Raw genomic sequence first — 17,546 nt, forward strand, 5'->3', positions numbered from 1 at the left:
AAATTGCGTCATTTATTTTCTGCTCATTATCTCAACGTGAAATTTATATCTAAACGTCAACATCATATAAAAAAAAATTTGGTTTCTCTCAATTGGATAGGAAAAGTATGTTATTCGAGTCTAATTATGTTTATGTCTGCGAATTTATTGACTTTGGTTTTGGTTGATTGCCATGGAAAGGACAAATATAAATGTGGTCTGCTAATACCAAGCGTAATATCTGAAATTGAAAATCTGAACTTGAAAGTTTTTCAAAACTAATTTTAAGACATTTGCAGATATTTCCATTTGTTAATATGTATGAACAGCCTATTCGAGATCTTATTAACATTTTCAGTAGTCTTTCAATTGCATATTTTTATGGTTCTGCTATGAATGGAATATTTGGAATAATGCACTTGAAAGAATCCGTATCTTTGCATTACGCGGAGATTATAGATGAAATCCGTGAATTAAAATTAATCAAAAACCCAAAACTTCGATACAACCATTTAATATACATTGTAGACGCTAGTATGCATATTCAGGAGTAAGTAAATAATTTAAATAAATTTGTAATTATAAAAGTGTTTAAAGTTTATGGGCAGAAATAAATTCTCTATTTCAATGGCCGATCCTGGCGCAATCGTTGCTCGCGGGTGTTGTAATTAGTTTGGTATCAATTTCACTTTTAACCGTACGAATTTTCCACTGTAAATTACAATTGATGTAAAATTTATAGAAGTATTTTTAGTTATCTGACTTTATGAGAAGTTTAGTGATGATCTTGCACGCCTTGGTGTATTTATTCGGAACACTAATTTTTGCTAACATTGGAGAGCAATTGCAACAAACGGTAAGGACAAAATAATTAATATTAAAATTAGTTATATAATTTATGTTTTCAATGTTCATGAAGACTGCTGAAATGAAATTGGAGATATTTAACGCAATGCCATGGGATGGTGATATGAAATTTGCAAAAGCAATGCAATTTTTCCACCTGAGATATCAAAAACCAATTGTTCTGCACGTGGGCAGTTTTATAGAGCATTCAAATGTAATTACACTACAAGTAAGATAAAAAACAATTTGTATTAATAGTTTTATAAAAACTTTGAATTTCTTAACATTTTAAAATTATTTGTGCAATTTTCATTAATTTACATTACTTTTATTTTTAGGTTCTGAAGATGGTTTATTCGTTGACAATGTTGTATCACAATAAATTAATAAGCTTAATGACCAAATGATAAAAACACACAATCACAGAAATTGCTAGATTGCTAATTTGAAACGTCTTTATTTAACGTTTATTTGTATTTTATTTGTACATAGGAATACACACTCATCTTGGAATACCATATAGTTAATAAATAAGTCACAAAAAATCAAAGTGGAATCAGATATAAAGACACATCAAAGAAAAAAGAATTGTAGGGAATTTTATGATTGTGCTAAGTTTGTTTTCTGCCTAATTCTATTGCAATAGATATTATATACTATTCTTTTCTGGTACGGTCCAAATTTAGCTGTGCTACCACTCGGAAATATGTACGTCTATTAGATTAATAAATTAATTACTAATAATAATAATACTTGTCCTAGTTGTAGGAATATTCATTGGGGAAATGTTTGTTCTTTTAGTGCTGTTTGTGGTATGACTTCCCAAGTTTCCATACTTTATGACTTTTTCTCTTTGAAGTTAATCTGGAAATTATATAAGTGTTATTAAATATTTATATAACGCAACTGTCGGTAGCAATACTTATTTCTTAAGTCCTTCTAGAGGACACATGACGGAAATGTAACCAGAGAAGTCTTGCTCGGTGAGTTGCCGCATGGCAATCGTCACCGAGTTATCAAAACCGCCGCTCGATACCAGTCTTATGGTAGTGGTGCCACAACCGATTAATTCCGTTATTTTGCCTGTGGGGAAAAAAATTCCATCTCAGAAAATGTTTTACATCAGAATCAGCAAAGTAATGTCTTTCGAACTTCTTATTGAAAGTTCAATCATAATTTCTTTTAACAAAGTTATTATACTCTTTAGAACGTAAGCATGTACGCGTAAGTACTTGATTCATAAAAGAATAAAGTCAGGCGAGAAAAACAATTTAAAAATGCTTAAAATATGGAAATGAAAGCCAGCTAAACGACACGAAGCATGAATTTTAATGACGGAGTGACGGAATGAAAATGGAAACGAGAACATTCTGATGTACTCGTAGTAAGTTAATTTGGAGCGTAACAAACCTGGCTTGGAATCCATGCCACACACCGAGTCTGCTAACATCAGTCCCGCATTATCCAGACCGGATGAACCGCCGATCTGTGCGTAATCGTCCAATCCTCGTTTTTGGCACTGAAATATTCAAAAACCTTCCTGTTAATTAATTGCCCAACAATACTAAAGTAGAAAAAGATTATAGTTCGTTTAAAAATGTTCTTAAAAGGTGAAGAAAATAGACTTTTTAATAATATCTCATTTTCTATTTTATTATTATATTTTTGTAGCTTTTAGCTTCAGCTTTTATCTTTTCAAGTCCGTGTCACGTTAACTCAATGAAGACACATCAGAAGTTCTGAGAGATGTCCTTCAACATTTCAAAGTAACCGACAACATCGTTCAAACGTTACGAGTGCACTCAAACTGCAGATTATAACACATCACTAGTAAATTTTATAACGATTCAACTTACAACAACAAACTACTGAATGTTTCAGAATTTTTTGACTTAATATCAATTGAGACGAAAGTAGTTAATTTAATAGTGAGATAATTAATTTTAAAATTATTTTAAATATAGTAATTCAATGGAAAATAATAAATATTTATTCAGAATTTAGAATAGAATAAAATCTACACATGTCTACCGAGTCAGGGTTAAGCAGTGTCGTGCGTCATATATTCGTTCTAACTTAACAATAACTGGAACACTGGAAGGAAGCACAAGGAAACACCACTAAGGGCTTGACTAAAGTGGCAGCTTCTGCCATCTTGAGCATTGTGTTATTGCGTCTTATTCCCCATCATCTTATTCCCATTTGCTGGCAGCAATTTCCATTCGTGGCCGATGCTCAATAAATTCTACCGCGCGTCATCATAACGCTAAACAAACTCGTGGCAATCGAAGCAACGCAATACCATTATAAAAATGAATACAACTTGTGTACACACAATTTTTTTTTGTTATTTTTGCGAGAATATATCGATAAGATCTTTGCATGCAAAATGCATGAAAATAAAATTAATGTTTTCCGATGATGTGGCTGAAAAAAACACGTTTTTGGTGTTACGAAAATTAGTTTTCGATAGCGAGCGCACCCCGCCGCTCTAAGCCGGGAAGTGATTGGGGGTGGGCGCTGCTTTTACCGCACATTATTGCTTTCAACGATAAATGCAAAAAAGCATACTCAGAAATAAAAATAGTTTAAAGCCCAGCATGGCTAGGATTGAGTATTACGGCTTACCTTGTGCAGAGTGCCCGTTTCCAATTCGACGCTGCGTCCATCTCGTGATGTTACCCCCACGTTTACTGACAGCACCCTCACAGCGGCCGGAAATAGCGCACTGAAGCTGCAATTACTTCGTCTGCCATAATTGCGAAGCGTGTATACGTCCTCGACGTCTTGTAGTAGTACATTGCAGGCTGCAGACAATAAAAGTCAACAATTACTTACAAATTAAATTAAATGAAAGCAAAAACCTTGATATTTAAAAATTGGAATATTTTATATGCTCACAAATAATAAGGTTAATAACATGTAACGAACGAATGAAAGCATGATGATCAAGTAAACAGATCGTTATCGATGAGTGGTCGCTTGTAACAACATAAAACATAATTATGTGATACTTACGCGTCGTGTTCTTGACGAATCGCACCGTTAAGCTAAAGCTGCTCGTTTGCGACGGCATCCTGTACTGGACAAGAGCGACATTCTGCGCGCTGACAAACGATTGCTTAATCTTTCGTTCGCCACAAAACTCACTGAAGCGTTGCGACATTGGCTTCGGATGATCTTCCGGACTAGGGAAGAACTGCCCGTTCAACTCCCAGCCATCAACAAACTGAACAAAAACCATTAAATACATCACACAATGTAAATATCGTAATAAAAAGTTATTTGTTTGCTGGATAGCTTTACCGAAACTAATCCGCCGTTGTCACACTCGACGTCCAGATAGTTAAAATGCAATTCGATTCGTTTGTCCGGATCGGTGAAGAAGTAAACGCCGCAGGTGTTCCCCTCTTGTTGGCTGTGCGCTTTGTAGTAGTATTGACCTTCTTCGGATGACATGTGGATACAATCTGTTGCAAGTGGGCAGAGTAATTATTTATCAATATTTGCACTCGCGTCTGTTTGCACACTTCAATTTTATTGGTTTTCGGTCGCTAATTGGCAACCGCTGATTACAACAATTCTATTTCGAAACACTTGTTGTAAATGTCAAACAGAACCTTAAAATACCCCAAAATATAATCGCTGCTTTTATTCATAATCCTTAAAAACACAACAATGTGCTCGTGTCTGCTTTGCGATTACTGTAGGCTGTACTATGATTACATGTACACGGTATGGTGTTGGTTTTTCATGTGTATGATAATGAAATAACAATAATTCAAGATGGCCGCCTGGCCGCTTTAGGAACACCATTGGATACTGTTTAATTAACTGATAGCACTCGGTGTGCGCAATGTTGATAGTGTTATGTTAATGTGAAAGAATTAATTATGCCGTTGATAGTTGACGTGCGCGCACAATACCCTTTTGATGTCACACCTCAACAACGCAATTATGCGGATTGTACGCAGCGGGATGATGTTTGCAACGTTTGCAATAACCGTACGCATCCGCAAAGGAACACGCACGATCAACATGTCTGGAGATGATTCAGCTTGCGGTTGCAATCAACACCCGATTGGAAATGCTTTGTGGTAACACCTACCTGCTATGACATGATCACCGCTTCGTTTCGTACGCAGCAATTCAGCGAAGTTCTTGGATCTTGTCCCGCTTGTAGTCTGCACAAAGAAGAAATAATAATGAAAGTTAAACTAAAATCTGTTCAAACCCTCAAAGTTAAAAGTTAAAAAACATAATCTTTGTTCAACTTTTACGAGCCTTTCAAGTTTTATTCACTTTAACCTCACCCTAATTGAATTGTAACCGGAGTAGGAGCGTAAATTATCGCCAGCCTTTAATCCAAGTGATATTCTTCCAAAGGAGAAAATATAATGGTAAAGATCAGATATTTTATACTCAATTTGCAAAAAGATTCCTTATTAAACAAAATCTCCTACTTGTACTTATAAGCCGCATGCAGTAAGATAATCATATGTTGTTAAAGAAGTTATATCATGCAGCTCTTTTGTAATCATGCACGTTCAAGTTTCCTAACAACCTAATGAGTAATAAGTTAATATGTTCTTTTGAAAAGCAAACGCAGCAAGCGCTTTTCTCGTCGAGCGCGTGTCGTCTTTCCAGAAAAGCCAATCACGTTCGTTACATGAAAAACCATAATATATGCAAGTTTTCAATTTATATCAGTCTCGAGGTTTCATTTTCATGGAACCTAGGTACTAAGGTAAACATGTGCTATTGAGTTTGACGTTAATAAGTGCACGCTTTGCATTTTAATGATATTCGCGTTAGTGTGTGTTTTTCATGGTGGGTTGGTTGATAGGTAAGTAAAAAGTGCAGTACGAGTAGGTACTAGGTCAAAAGGCGTAGGTTTGTAACTGTGGGCGATCAAAGTAAAATAAAGACACTTCATTTGCATCTACATTAATGTTTTTAAATATTACTTCGTAGTTGAGCATTACATGAATCGTTAGCTTTGTTTTAAGCCTGAAAGGTTTAAAATTCAATTTTTTAATTCCTTTTATGGAGATTTCGATGAAATAAAATTTTTTATCTTTTTTTAAGATTATTTTTGTATTCTAATTAAGTATGAACGTAATCTACAATAAAATCAGTTTTTTCAGTATAATTATATTTTTTATATATTAGGAAAAACTACATATATTTAGCACTAATGGGGCTTTTAAACAACAGTAAAGTTAATAGATATTAATAAAAATTAAGCTTATCCTTTTGTCCGTATACCGGTAATGGATACCTGAACCTTCAATTTCCATTGTGGATGAATTATGAATAAGCCGCGTTAATGACGGCGCACGCAAACTAATACAAAGGAAAATTTTCAAAACTAATCCGAAAACAATGCGTGTGCACCGCCAACAAATAAAAAACTTTAAATTACTTTACTACATCCAACTTTTTTGCACAAATAAAATTTGTTATACCTATCTGGGTATAATAGATTTAATGTTATAATAATTTAACAGGTGCAAACTACGATTGCACTCTCTATTTACACGTACTGATACGAAATGTTTGAACAATCGATTTGATGATTTTGCACTATCGTAAATGGCGTTCTGAAATCCCCAAGGACAGTAAACTTATAAAAGCTTCTTGGCAAGTTAGTTGAAGTTTGGGTTGTGGTGAGTGTTGTCATCGAAAGTAATTAATTGAATCATAATGCAAGGGTCCGCACTCGCACCATGTCCATTAACTTTGTTATTAAAAACAATTTATGACCGAGAAAAGCTTTTCGCGCGCGGAAGCCGGCCGTTAATAGCATAATCGACGCAATCAAATGGGATCATTAAACGTCCATGAATATTATGCGCTCGTTAATCGACAATCGGCGTCGTTAAGTTTTTATTTCCTTCATTGCGTGGGTGTGTAATTAAAGTCGTTAAAGATAAAATGACATATACGTACTCCAACAAGTTGTTTAGTGCAACATATAATGAATAATACAACAAAAAATATTACCTTTACGTGTTGATCACCGGCATGCAGAGATGGCAAGATGTGCGGATGAGTTTTTACTAAGACAATAGCCCAGCAGCAGAAGAACGTCGCGACGCTGCACAGATACATCTCCGCGTCGGTGGGTGGCTGTTGCACTTCTGGACTTACTCTGCGATCACTGGCGGTCGCCGGCCGACGCTGGAGGGTGATATGTGGCGTGTGCGAAAGCGTCCCGACGCTCGGATGCTTGTGCGGACGCCGACGACGACGGACAAGCTTTAAATACACCGACGCTCCACCCTGCCTGTCGCGCAGAACGCCAGCAAGCGCCGAATCCGATTCATTCATACGCGGTTGTAATTGCTGCACATCGACGCTTGTGTTTTAATTAAACAGCAGGCGTCGATCTTTCATCGCAACAGGTCACACTTGCAGATTATTGATTAGATCAATAATTAAATAATAATTTATGATTTTACTCGCGCACCATATTTTATTTCATTTATTTGATGTTGTTTTGTTTTGCTTTTTTGCTTTTTGATTAAATAAGTCGGCAATGATCTAAAAATACTGAGCGAATTGCTGTAAATATTTAGAGAAGGTAATTGAAGAATTGCGATCCGCAGCTCACGAGCACAATAAGGTGAAAAGGCGTTTTTCTTTTTGATTAATTAGCGACGAAATTGCTTTCTTCCACGATGCGTACGTTTCTTCCGGTCTTTCCGGCCGACCTCTGTCACTGAGTTGTCTACCTACCCATGTCTCGAAAAAGATTATTTCTCATGACAATTGCACTTTTTTCGAACTTTTTGGTGTTTGTCTAGAAACTCATAATATTACTTAATTTACTCCAGTTGTGAGGCTGATAATTGAGTATGACTAACTTAATTAAAGTACCAGACTATTTGTTCACTCATTTCACATCAGTATGCAATATCAGTAAGTAATGAATTAGTTAGAGTTCTTCGGGTTTAGTTTAACTTTATAACATTATTTTTAAAGCTGAAACATTTTAAAAGTTTCACTTAAATTGCACGGAAGTAAGTTGTTCGAGTAAGCGGATCTGTTAAGTTTCCATTGACGTCATCGGATTTAAAAGAAGCGTGGGAAAAATACCAAAAAACGAATAAAATCAAAGAAAATTCACTTCCATTTCAGTGATGCTCATTTACTGATTGGATGAGTTGATCGAGTTAATGATGTGAATTCATGAGTATATTGAATAAGTAGGTATTGAAATTTGCTGATAGTAGGTATGCCACGCCATTTCAGTCTTACCTTCGCGGACTCAAAGTGTCGATAAATTTTCCACTTTATCTCGCATCCGGCGATCCGCTCGAAAGTGAATCGGTGGAGTGCAGCGGTGAGCGAAAAACATTCGCGGGCAAGACGACGGCGAGGAAAAGGAATAGGAAGCGCGTAATTCATGGTGCATTCAACTTTCCACCAGCCGCCCGCGCCGCGGTGCACTCTCGTGTTATGAGGTAAACGAGTTCGAGAGCGGTTCAACAACTTCGCCCGTTTTAAAATATTTTCAACCGACCGAGTCCATCGGATCACATCCGAGCACGTTCGATCTTAGGCTATAAATGGACACGAATTTACAACAATTTTGCGCGTCATAATCGTACCTTCGTGATTAACCCCAAGAATCAGTTTTAATATAATTGTTAAAATTATTTCCCGAAATGATATTATATAGATAACGTAACCTAACTTAACAACCAACAGTGATTAGTTTAGTTTAGCGTGTGAAAGCACGTGATTTATCGATAATGATATAACCAAGTGAATATTTTTCATTACAGTTATAAAACAAAGATATAATATTACAGAATACAAATTGATGATAAAAGTTAGGTCATGATAATGTATATTATTATTGTCATTGGTACTCTAGGGTTAAACACTTGCGTAACAATTGGGGTAATTTCATGAATGCAGAAATTTGCATACACGAGATAACAATGTTCATACCAAATTAGCAATTACATTAAATTGCATTCAAGGTACGCCAATTATAGAAAATATATTTTCGTGTTTGTTCCTACAAAAGCTGGGCTGTAAGTAATTTCCTGTTGGTCAATATTTATTTTGATTTTGTCGGACCGCGCGCACGCTCGTGAAAAAGCACAAGCAGCAATCTAAACAAATATTTATCTAAACGATAAAAAACTAACCGGCATCGCACAACTTGCACATTCTGTTTATTACAGTACCTGTACTCTTGACACGTGTATTTATTTAGTATCAACTGAAATAATAATTAGTAATATTATATTCGTCATTTATTTATATATTTTTCAATGGAAGCAAAAATATAAAACTGGTAATTTATAAATGAAAGAATTGTGTAAGTCATGTTTTTGATATCATTGCTGAGTTTGTATTTATTGTGTAAGCTGCTTGAAAGAAGAAAAAAGATCTTATTGCATTTAACACTGAAATTGCACGCGAGTGTTCGATTTCACTTCTTTTGTCTTCTTGCCCTTCAATCCGATCACTAACGCTCTGTCGTATTGAAGTTTTTAACTTTTGTTTTCTGTTTTATTCGAGAAACTGAACGAGACTGATGGCTTATTGCGTTAAAGTGAACTTTAAACTATACAAACAACAAAACAAAAGAGCATATATAAAGCAAAGGAATGTAGCGCACAGATTAGGAAGTCTTGAAGAATAAAGTGTAAAGATCGATCACTGTTTACAAATTTTCAACACATCCACCCGCGATAGATACTTTTGTGCAAAATATAAAAAATTCAAGTTGATCCTAATACACACTGCACGAATAATTATAGTGTCTACTTATCTGACACTCCTATCATTAAATAAACTCTAGTAACATGTTTGTCTGCTATGTGCGCGTTTAATAATCAATTATTCTACTTCGTTCAATAAAAATCATTTTTCGTAAATATTTAAATTACAAATAAATAAATAAATAAATAAATAAATAAATGTGCTGTAGAAAAATAATCAAAATAATTACATCTGTATCAGAAACCTGTTGATTTGTGAGTCATTTATTATTGCATTGCTGCTTGGCGTTCAGGAAAACTGATCCTTGGTCTGATGGCGTCCAAGGCCGGTGATTCGGGTGACATGTCGAAAGCATCAAACAATCCTGGTTGTTCGGCTTCAGGTTGTGGTGGTTGCCATCTTCGATCATAATGATCTAAAAAATGTAAATGGCGCTAAATTTAGCTGGCAGACTTGACAATAAGACATAATTAACTTATTGACGTTTTCTTGACAGTAATAACATCTTTTGTGCACCGAATTTGTGATTAATGACTTAATAGGTGTCGTTGAATAACTATTCAGTATCAACTTACATCTGCCTGGACTATGATAAAGCCCATAGCTGAAATTGCTGGTAGCGATCTTTTTGAGACCCTGTATCGAGGTCAGGATTAGTGCCAGTTTCGCCAACATAAGTGCCTTGCCACCTAGAACGGCTAGAAACTGGAAACCCAATGGAATTGCGATCACTGACATTGCCATCACTCCAAATAACATCAAGCCCATCATGTCGTTCTTCTGACGATGACGTCTACGTCCTTAAAATCGCAAAAATTTAATTCTATTAAAAAACGTGACCGAACAAAAGTCAATTTTCTATAATCCCCATCGGAGATGTTTACGCGCTTAAAATTAAATACCAAAGTGCTGCACAAGAGAGGATATTAAAAATTACCTTCGAAAATATCAAAGCTGACATTCCTCGGCAGCGGAATTTGCAAGGAGTGCGTGCGCAGCAATCGCGCCGCTCTACTTAAAGTCTCGTTGAATAAGTCCACGCTCCACGAAGCGGCACGCTGACGCCTGAAAAGCCGGGCGCGTGTGTTTACCAGAAATTAGCCGTAATTAAGCCGACGAAACCATCGAAATTTACGTCTAATTACTTTCGTTATTAAATACACATATACTTCAATACCTAGCGTCGAAAAGCTGTGCGGTCTTGTTGAGTGTCGTATTTGTCGCATCTTCATCAATATTATGGTTTTTGATTAATTTAGCGCCGAAAGGCAGCTCGAGGACATCGCTAGAGAGAAGTCGGTCCATTGCAAGCAGCATGCGCGCTTCCACGCAGGCGAGCAGTTCTTCGCCCGTGGCGGGGATCGATAATTTCTTGTTGCAGCCGGCGACCACCATTTTACCAGCGCGCAGGACCTCCAGCATCCATTCACGCGAAGCGGTCACATTATCCAACCGACTGGGCACTTCTTCGGCACTTACTATGGTCGAGAGAAACAAGATGAAGAAAAGCATTTTTTAATACTCCGAAAAATATGGAATTCTAAGAAATATTTTTTAATATGTCGACTGTTTACCAAGATCGAAACAATGCAACTGAATGTCACATTATACGCGTTTGTACTGGAGGCACTAATAGCGCGTTATTTGCTTTTTATATCCGGCGGAATGCGTTTGCTTGCATTCGACCTTGCGACGCCGCCATCGAGGGGGTGTTTCTACAGATATGGTGCGTGAAATATGCATGCGTGCAACTCGACCGTAAATTCACCTACATTCCGAAAAACTGTAATTAACAATCATTTCCCAGCAATCATTGAAAATGTCCACATCGCAACTTTTTTAAATCTGGTAAACTTCATTACTTCTCTAGGTACATGGAAGTTAGTTCGCAATTACAAATTGTGCATTTTGATGGAAAGTAAAGTTTGGCTAAAATTAATAATTTTTGCACACACTGCTGCTGGCTAATCGTTTGTATATTTACGCTCTGATAAGTACTAAATAGTTGTGCCGGATAAGTGCATGTATTAAAAATGCATCAACAATGATGGTAAATAATATTGGACGCACTCCAAATGGTTGTGCACTTGTCAATATTACATTGTACCGTTTATTTTCGCGTTTGCAGTGAAATTCTACTTTCAAACAATTAATTCTATTAGTTCAATATATGATTTAAATGACACTTGTAATTGTTGTTGTTTGTTAACACAAACTAGAACATAAGTTTTTAATATCAAAACTACACTGTATAACGTTAATTTTAATGGTAACATAATGCATTCAAATCAGTTAAAGTAAATGTGCAAAAGTTAAAATCGAAAATTGATTCGGGTAATTGGAAATAGTTCCTGGAAGCAGTTCTTGTTTTTGAAACTTTCTGTGGTGCATCGAAGTCAAGCAGCTAATTAAAACTTGTTTTTACAAAAGTTGGCTTGTCGAATAAAGTATTCAATTAGGGTGCCAAGTTTTAATAAAAACACATCTGTGTGATGAACTTATAATTGCATATAATTTTTATGTTTGATAAATGTGGATAAATGTAAACAAAAACTTTTTTTAGTATTGTAGCGCTATCTCGATGTTTGCTATCAAAGTTTCACCTTGATCGTAGTTTAATCGCAAGCAGAATCCTCCGAATGTATTAACTACATCTAGCAAACACTAGATGGCAATGTAGTTTAGTATATTAAGAATTTGTGACGCAAAATAAATTTCTCTTCAATACATGTGATTCCAGTAAATGCAGTAGTAGTACTATTTGCATATTTAATTTATTTAATACCCATACGCTTTATTTTATTTTATGATTAGGGTAAATATGATTTCATTTCACAATTCCTTTAAATTAATTAAATCGTAAACACAGATTTCCCCGCATCCGAGTAATTTGCCGCTTTAGTCGTCTTTAACAATGATTCATTCGGGATCAAGAAATGCATTCGACCGTTATCTACACGATTCGGAAATCGCCGAAGCTTGCTTTCTGTGGCGAGCACATCGAGGTCAATGGTGGTCGGAGGCGGCGGGTGCAGACAAATGTGTCCTTCGCGTCCGTCGTTCCTACCCGCCTCCGAGCAGGACCAGGAAAGTCAATCGCAAACATCCTTCTCCAGCGCCTCCTCCCCCACCTCTCGCAACGTAAGCAGATAGCAACCCGATCTGGCGACTAAAGATCTTAATCCGATACGTAGGACGTTTTACTGACGGCGAATTTAATGCGACTTGACAAAACACCAAAACAAGCCACAAAAACGAAGACCGGAAAACAAATCACAAGATAATGCTTGTTTCCAATATCAGATGCAATATCAATTTCCATTCGAAGATTTGTCAGTTTGATTTTTGTACTTTCCTGCGGTGCAGTGATGTATTATTAAGTAGGTGGGTTACCTACAAATTGAAGGTTTTTTCAACGCAGGAAGAAAATCGTGAAAATCGTTATCGTGCTGGGAAAGGTAACGAAATGGCGTGATCGCGTGTGGGGGCGAATTGCCGAACTTCTAGAACGGGAGCACGCGGAACGACTTCGTGCGCGGTGCACGTTAGCTGCTTTTTTCGACGCGTTCAACTGGTACCCATCGATAGGCTGGTACGGAACGCGGAAAACCGCATCGCGTTTAATAGCGGAAAAAGGAACACACTCGCAGTGGAGGAAATTTCTTTGCGGCGAAATTTCGCTCGAGCCTGCATGAGAAATTCGATTGTAAATCAACGCACAACGTTTGTGGATGTTATCATGTTCGATTCCATTAGGGAATCCGTCCGCTTCACGTTTGATAAATGACTTTCGTATGTATATCGAACGCATCAAACTAAAATTTGCCATCTACTAAAAATATCTTAACTTGCATAAATAATTAAACACTACTTTAGGAATGTTGTCACGCTACGTTTCGCTGAAATATTGAAATATTTGGAATTTTAAGATAAAATCATAAAGAAAATAGTAAAATATACCCTATAATGTCACCCCGGTGCTCTGGAGAACATAATTGTGGCGTAAAATTATGCACGACAGAATTTTAATCGATGTAGAGTGGAAACTCTCAAGTAGAAAATATTTTAAAATTCCCACAGAAGAGTTGGTGCGCTGGAAGATAAGAGACATTACCATGTCAGACGTATCTCGCTTGACAAGCGTGTTTTAATAAAAGTCCTTTTCAATGCGCAGCGCTCGTCTCAATCTAACAAACGTCTCCATCACTCCATCGCATTACAAGAAGCCGCAAACGAGTCAGACGAGCAAAAAGACAGTAAATCAAATTGAAATCATTAATTATTGATATAATTAGTTCTGCCGTTAAGATATAAAACGCTAATGTGATTCGCAGTATTTAATTAATGGTTTGCTAACGAAGGAAGACGCTGCAAACGATGGTAACGTCGTCTCGAAATGGAAATTACATTTTTCTTCTCTCCCCGAGACTTGCCTCGGAGAACATTAACGTGGCTGTGTCAGAGAGACTCATTCGCTTGTCGTCTTCCGCATTGTAACCGCGCCACCATTGTAATACGCGTAATTCATTTCAATCGCAAATTTCGGTTTGTTTCAGTCTGTCGCGGCGCTAGACAGCTTGTGAAATAACGAAATGAATGCGCATTGATTATAGTTTTGCGTTTGGTACCAACATTTGCGTTGCACGATTGCGAGCAAAAGTTAATTAAAATCGCATTTTGTGCGATGTGCTATAATGTTATACGATTTATTACGCACGCCAGGAAAGGGACAGTAATGAAATGCAAAGGGTTGAAGTCGTGTTGAAACAATTCCGAGTATTACCAATCACAAATCACACGCTAAATGAGCGTACAGTGTATTTTTATGTAAAAAATAGAATAAAGCTAAAAACATGGATTTCTTCAATTTTATCATACTCGTAATATCTATAACAGTAGGCATTCAAAATTAATGATAACCTGAATAATTTCAAAAGATATTAAATTTGAAAGTGGTAATTTATGATCTAATGACTATATGTGTTCGCAATAATATCGGTATCATAAATATCACTTATAAGTACAATCCAGTAAAGATTTGTTCTGCTCGCGGTGGCAGGTGGTCGTAAAAACAATAAACATTCCACCTTGCCTCGCCTAATTGATACGCCCCCGAGGCGCTAAAATCACAATCGCGGCAATGTGTATCGCGCAGTTCCTGGAGGCCGCGCTTCGCCGTCTCTGAACAATGCCCGAAATGTTCGGCATTCCGGGGACATTCTAGAGCGCCGTATCGCACGCTTATTATATCGTTATAAATTTGTACGTAATAATATGGCCAACGCGTGGCAAACTTCATATTGGGCCGACACCTTTGTGCGGCCCGAGGACAATACGCGCAGGACCAGCGGGAAGGCCAGCGCATTGTTTCTCCCCCGACGCCGTGGAATTGACAACAGAATTTCCATGATAAATGACATGCTCCTTTGCCGATATTCACGTTGGTGTAACTAATGGGTCGAACTTTACAATGGAATATTCCGCACGCCATTTACATACGTGAATATCTAATTGTGCGTACATGTTTACAACACGTATATTCAAACGCGTTCGTGTGTGTAATTCTACAACAAGATGATCTTCAGAATAATAAAATCAGCTAACTTATTTGGGAGCGAAAATAACTTTTTAATAAATATAAACCAGAGATTTTCTTTTCATAGCTCCATTTCAGCACAAGTAAAACGAAAATGTAACACATGTAATGTTATAAACAAAACACAGTAAAACTCGGTAAAGCCGTGTTCTATTTACTGTAAACACACTCGAAAAAATACATTCGATACACGGCTCTTGCAGGGCAAACTTCCATAATAGTAAATTCGTTCGTTCGACACTGCGTAAAAATGTTCCTTGTTTCTGTGTTTTCAGTGTCTTCGAAGGATTCCGGCGCGCCACAATGTCGTGCTAAATCGTACTTACACGTCGGGCGACGCTAAACCCCGCCGGGTTTTATGCTAATGGCTTTTCCATCACGTACATACCATGCGGGGGATACCACGCCAGAATCGAATCGACAGCCCGTGTTATTAATGCGGTTGCATCACCGTATCACCCTTGAAGACAATGCACGGAATGTCAGGATTCGGCAGCCAGAGTATGATATAAAGCAAAATGACAGAAATTTTCACTCAACGTTTCTGGTAAAATTATTGATTTTCAGTTCGTTTGATATTTGAAGTTATTCGCTTGGTTTCAGTAAGAGTATTGGAAAACATTTTTGGCAATTTCGTATTAAAAATTATCTAGATATTCCAGTGGACTAAAAATAAAACGCTTTTTAAATTTGTCAAACAACATAACATTATCAAAAATATATATTTTTTGTTGATATTTTAATAGTTATTCTATTATAAGATGCAGAGACAAATTCAACAAATCAAATATCAAAACAAACTTGGCTGCACCTTTAAACTCATAAATAAAAAAAACGAACAAGATGGTTATAAAGGGTTATGATTATAATCATTCGTTATATCGTGACTTCTTTTATTAATATTCTGAAAGCACAATTTTAAGAAAATGTTTGCAGAAAACCGAATAGGTAAGTCCTTTCTATCGATTGTGATGATAGGAAGCTAATATGAACAGGTTTCCAGCACGAACGAAACACGATCTAAGTACGCGCTCAACTTACCATGTTCCTATAAACACATGCATTTTGTATATTGCGCGTGGTGAGGAACCAACGAACAAGATCAGTATACTATATATGCGCACTCCCGGAAAACCTGAGAAGTACCAGTTTTAACTCAAGTGAAAGAAAATATGTCAATACAATTCAAGGCAGGCAGACCGCCGTAATAAACAAAGAAACCGACAAAGTGCCCGCCTTTGCTCTATTATTTTCCGGAGGTTGAAGCATTAAAATCACGCAGAAAAACTAGTCCTTTGTATCTTTAATGGCTCGCATTACCGTTGAATCACCGCAAAGCGACTTGAGCGACGTATGCGACAGTCATTTATGAGTGAGCAGAGTAAATTTATAACCGCACTGACGGAATGGACCCAGTTCGCAGATTTCGTGGCGGTGGGGTGCGCCCGCAATCCTGGTTCAAAATAAATGTATGAAATACGAAGCCTAACCGGATCACAACTTCAGCGCGCGTATTCGTGTATGCGGTCGTCGGTTGGTTTTCATCCAGCCGAGAGTGGCATAATAGTGGCGACGGCGGAGGCGGCTGCTGCCGGCTTTGGTAGTGTGCACGACAGTTGGGTTATTACAATCTTTCTCATACCACTCACTACTCGCGCGAGCGCTGGCAACATAATAAATCGACGAAATATTATTCCATTTTCGAATCTCGGTGCCCTGCTCGTATATTGACGTTGAAAGGACGAACGCACGGAGCGAAAAGCGGAAAAGCGGTAAACCCAACGCGGGAATAATATTTCCCGAGTGACTTTTCAAGGATGTGCGATCGTGTGTGAACAGCACATTTATAACTTTTTCGAATTTAAATGCAAGTCTTAATCTTACACAACTAAACCGATTTACATTTGCAAACTATTTTTTAAAGCAATTTTTATCCCACAAGTTGAATATAGCATCAAAAAAATTAAATAATTACACAGCATGAATGAGATCAACCAGCTCCCCTACTACGGGGACCTGTGCAATGATTTAGTACTTTTTCATGGTTATGACAAAACCGGGCGCGTCGTTAAACGCAAAATAGGATTCCGCCTTTTTCGTGTACGTCACTTGATCCAGCGGTCGCACGATGTTTGACTTTTTCACGCAAACGAGTATCAGAAACCACTTGAGCGCACGCACCAGAAAAGCGCAGTAAAGTCAAGTACAATGCCAGACAAAAACTCATCCCCTATTTCAATGAGTATGATTTGAGGAGAACATCAACTGCAGACTTTGGACTTTTCAAACAAAAAAAAAACGGAAATGAAAAACGACATTCTCAGTTTCAACTGAATGAAAAAATAATTATATTGCGTTTCGTGTGATTTACACACCTGTG

At 37.1% G+C, this 17,546-nt stretch overlaps 2 protein-coding genes across 2 annotated transcripts; both read right to left on the reverse strand.

Moving 5' to 3' along the window:
* Nucleotides 1-1,262: 1,262 nt before the first annotated feature.
* Nucleotides 1,263-7,158, reverse strand: LOC135800732 (corticotropin-releasing factor-binding protein). Its single transcript, XM_065314051.1, has 8 exons — nt 6,832-7,158; nt 4,934-5,009; nt 4,132-4,295; nt 3,844-4,054; nt 3,454-3,632; nt 2,236-2,344; nt 1,748-1,908; nt 1,263-1,689 (listed from the first exon to the last, which is right to left on the reverse strand). Exons 1-7 carry the CDS (start codon nt 7,156-7,158, stop codon nt 1,748-1,750), a joined length of 1,227 nt encoding a protein of 408 aa, XP_065170123.1. The 3' UTR covers nt 1,263-1,689.
* A 2,498-nt stretch (nt 7,159-9,656) lies between these two features.
* Osi23 (DUF1676 domain-containing protein Osi23) lies at nt 9,657-11,178 on the reverse strand. The gene is made up of 4 exons (XM_065314434.1): nt 10,748-11,178; nt 10,508-10,635; nt 10,146-10,370; nt 9,657-9,985 (listed from the first exon to the last, which is right to left on the reverse strand). The coding sequence occupies exons 1-4, from the start codon at nt 11,080-11,082 to the stop codon at nt 9,837-9,839; spliced, it is 837 nt and encodes a 278-aa protein (XP_065170506.1). The 5' UTR covers nt 11,083-11,178; the 3' UTR covers nt 9,657-9,836.
* Between the last annotated feature and the right edge of the window lie 6,368 nt (nt 11,179-17,546).

Source organism: Atheta coriaria, unplaced genomic scaffold, assembly GCF_025399875.1.
Source record: "Atheta coriaria isolate IRGN ID8LTWV9N9 unplaced genomic scaffold, Caltech_Dcor_3.1 hic_scaffold_10_pilon, whole genome shotgun sequence".
In the NCBI taxonomy this organism is placed as follows: Eukaryota; Metazoa; Arthropoda; class Insecta; order Coleoptera; family Staphylinidae; genus Dalotia; species Dalotia coriaria.

Bases quoted from the DNA above. Each gene is read 5' to 3' on its own strand.
- LOC135800732 (XM_065314051.1), bottom strand. From the start codon at position 7,158: ATGAATGAATCGGATTCGGCGCTTGCTGGCGTTCTGCGCGACAGGCAG. The intron at 3,633-3,843 runs GTAAGTATCACA...TATTGTCTGCAG, and splicing joins ATTCGTCAAGAACACGACGC to CCTGCAATGTACTACTACAA. The intron at 2,345-3,453 runs GTAAGCCGTAAT...TGAATATTTCAG, and splicing joins AAACGGGCACTCTGCACAAG to TGCCAAAAACGAGGATTGGA.
- Osi23 (XM_065314434.1), bottom strand. From the start codon at position 11,082: ATGCTTTTCTTCATCTTGTTTCTCTCGACCATAGTAAGTGCCGAAGAA. The intron at 10,371-10,507 runs GTAATTTTTAAT...TGCGATTTTAAG, and splicing joins CAGCTTTGATATTTTCGAAG to GACGTAGACGTCATCGTCAG. The intron at 9,986-10,145 runs GTAAGTTGATAC...TACATTTTTTAG, and splicing joins TTATCATAGTCCAGGCAGAT to ATCATTATGATCGAAGATGG.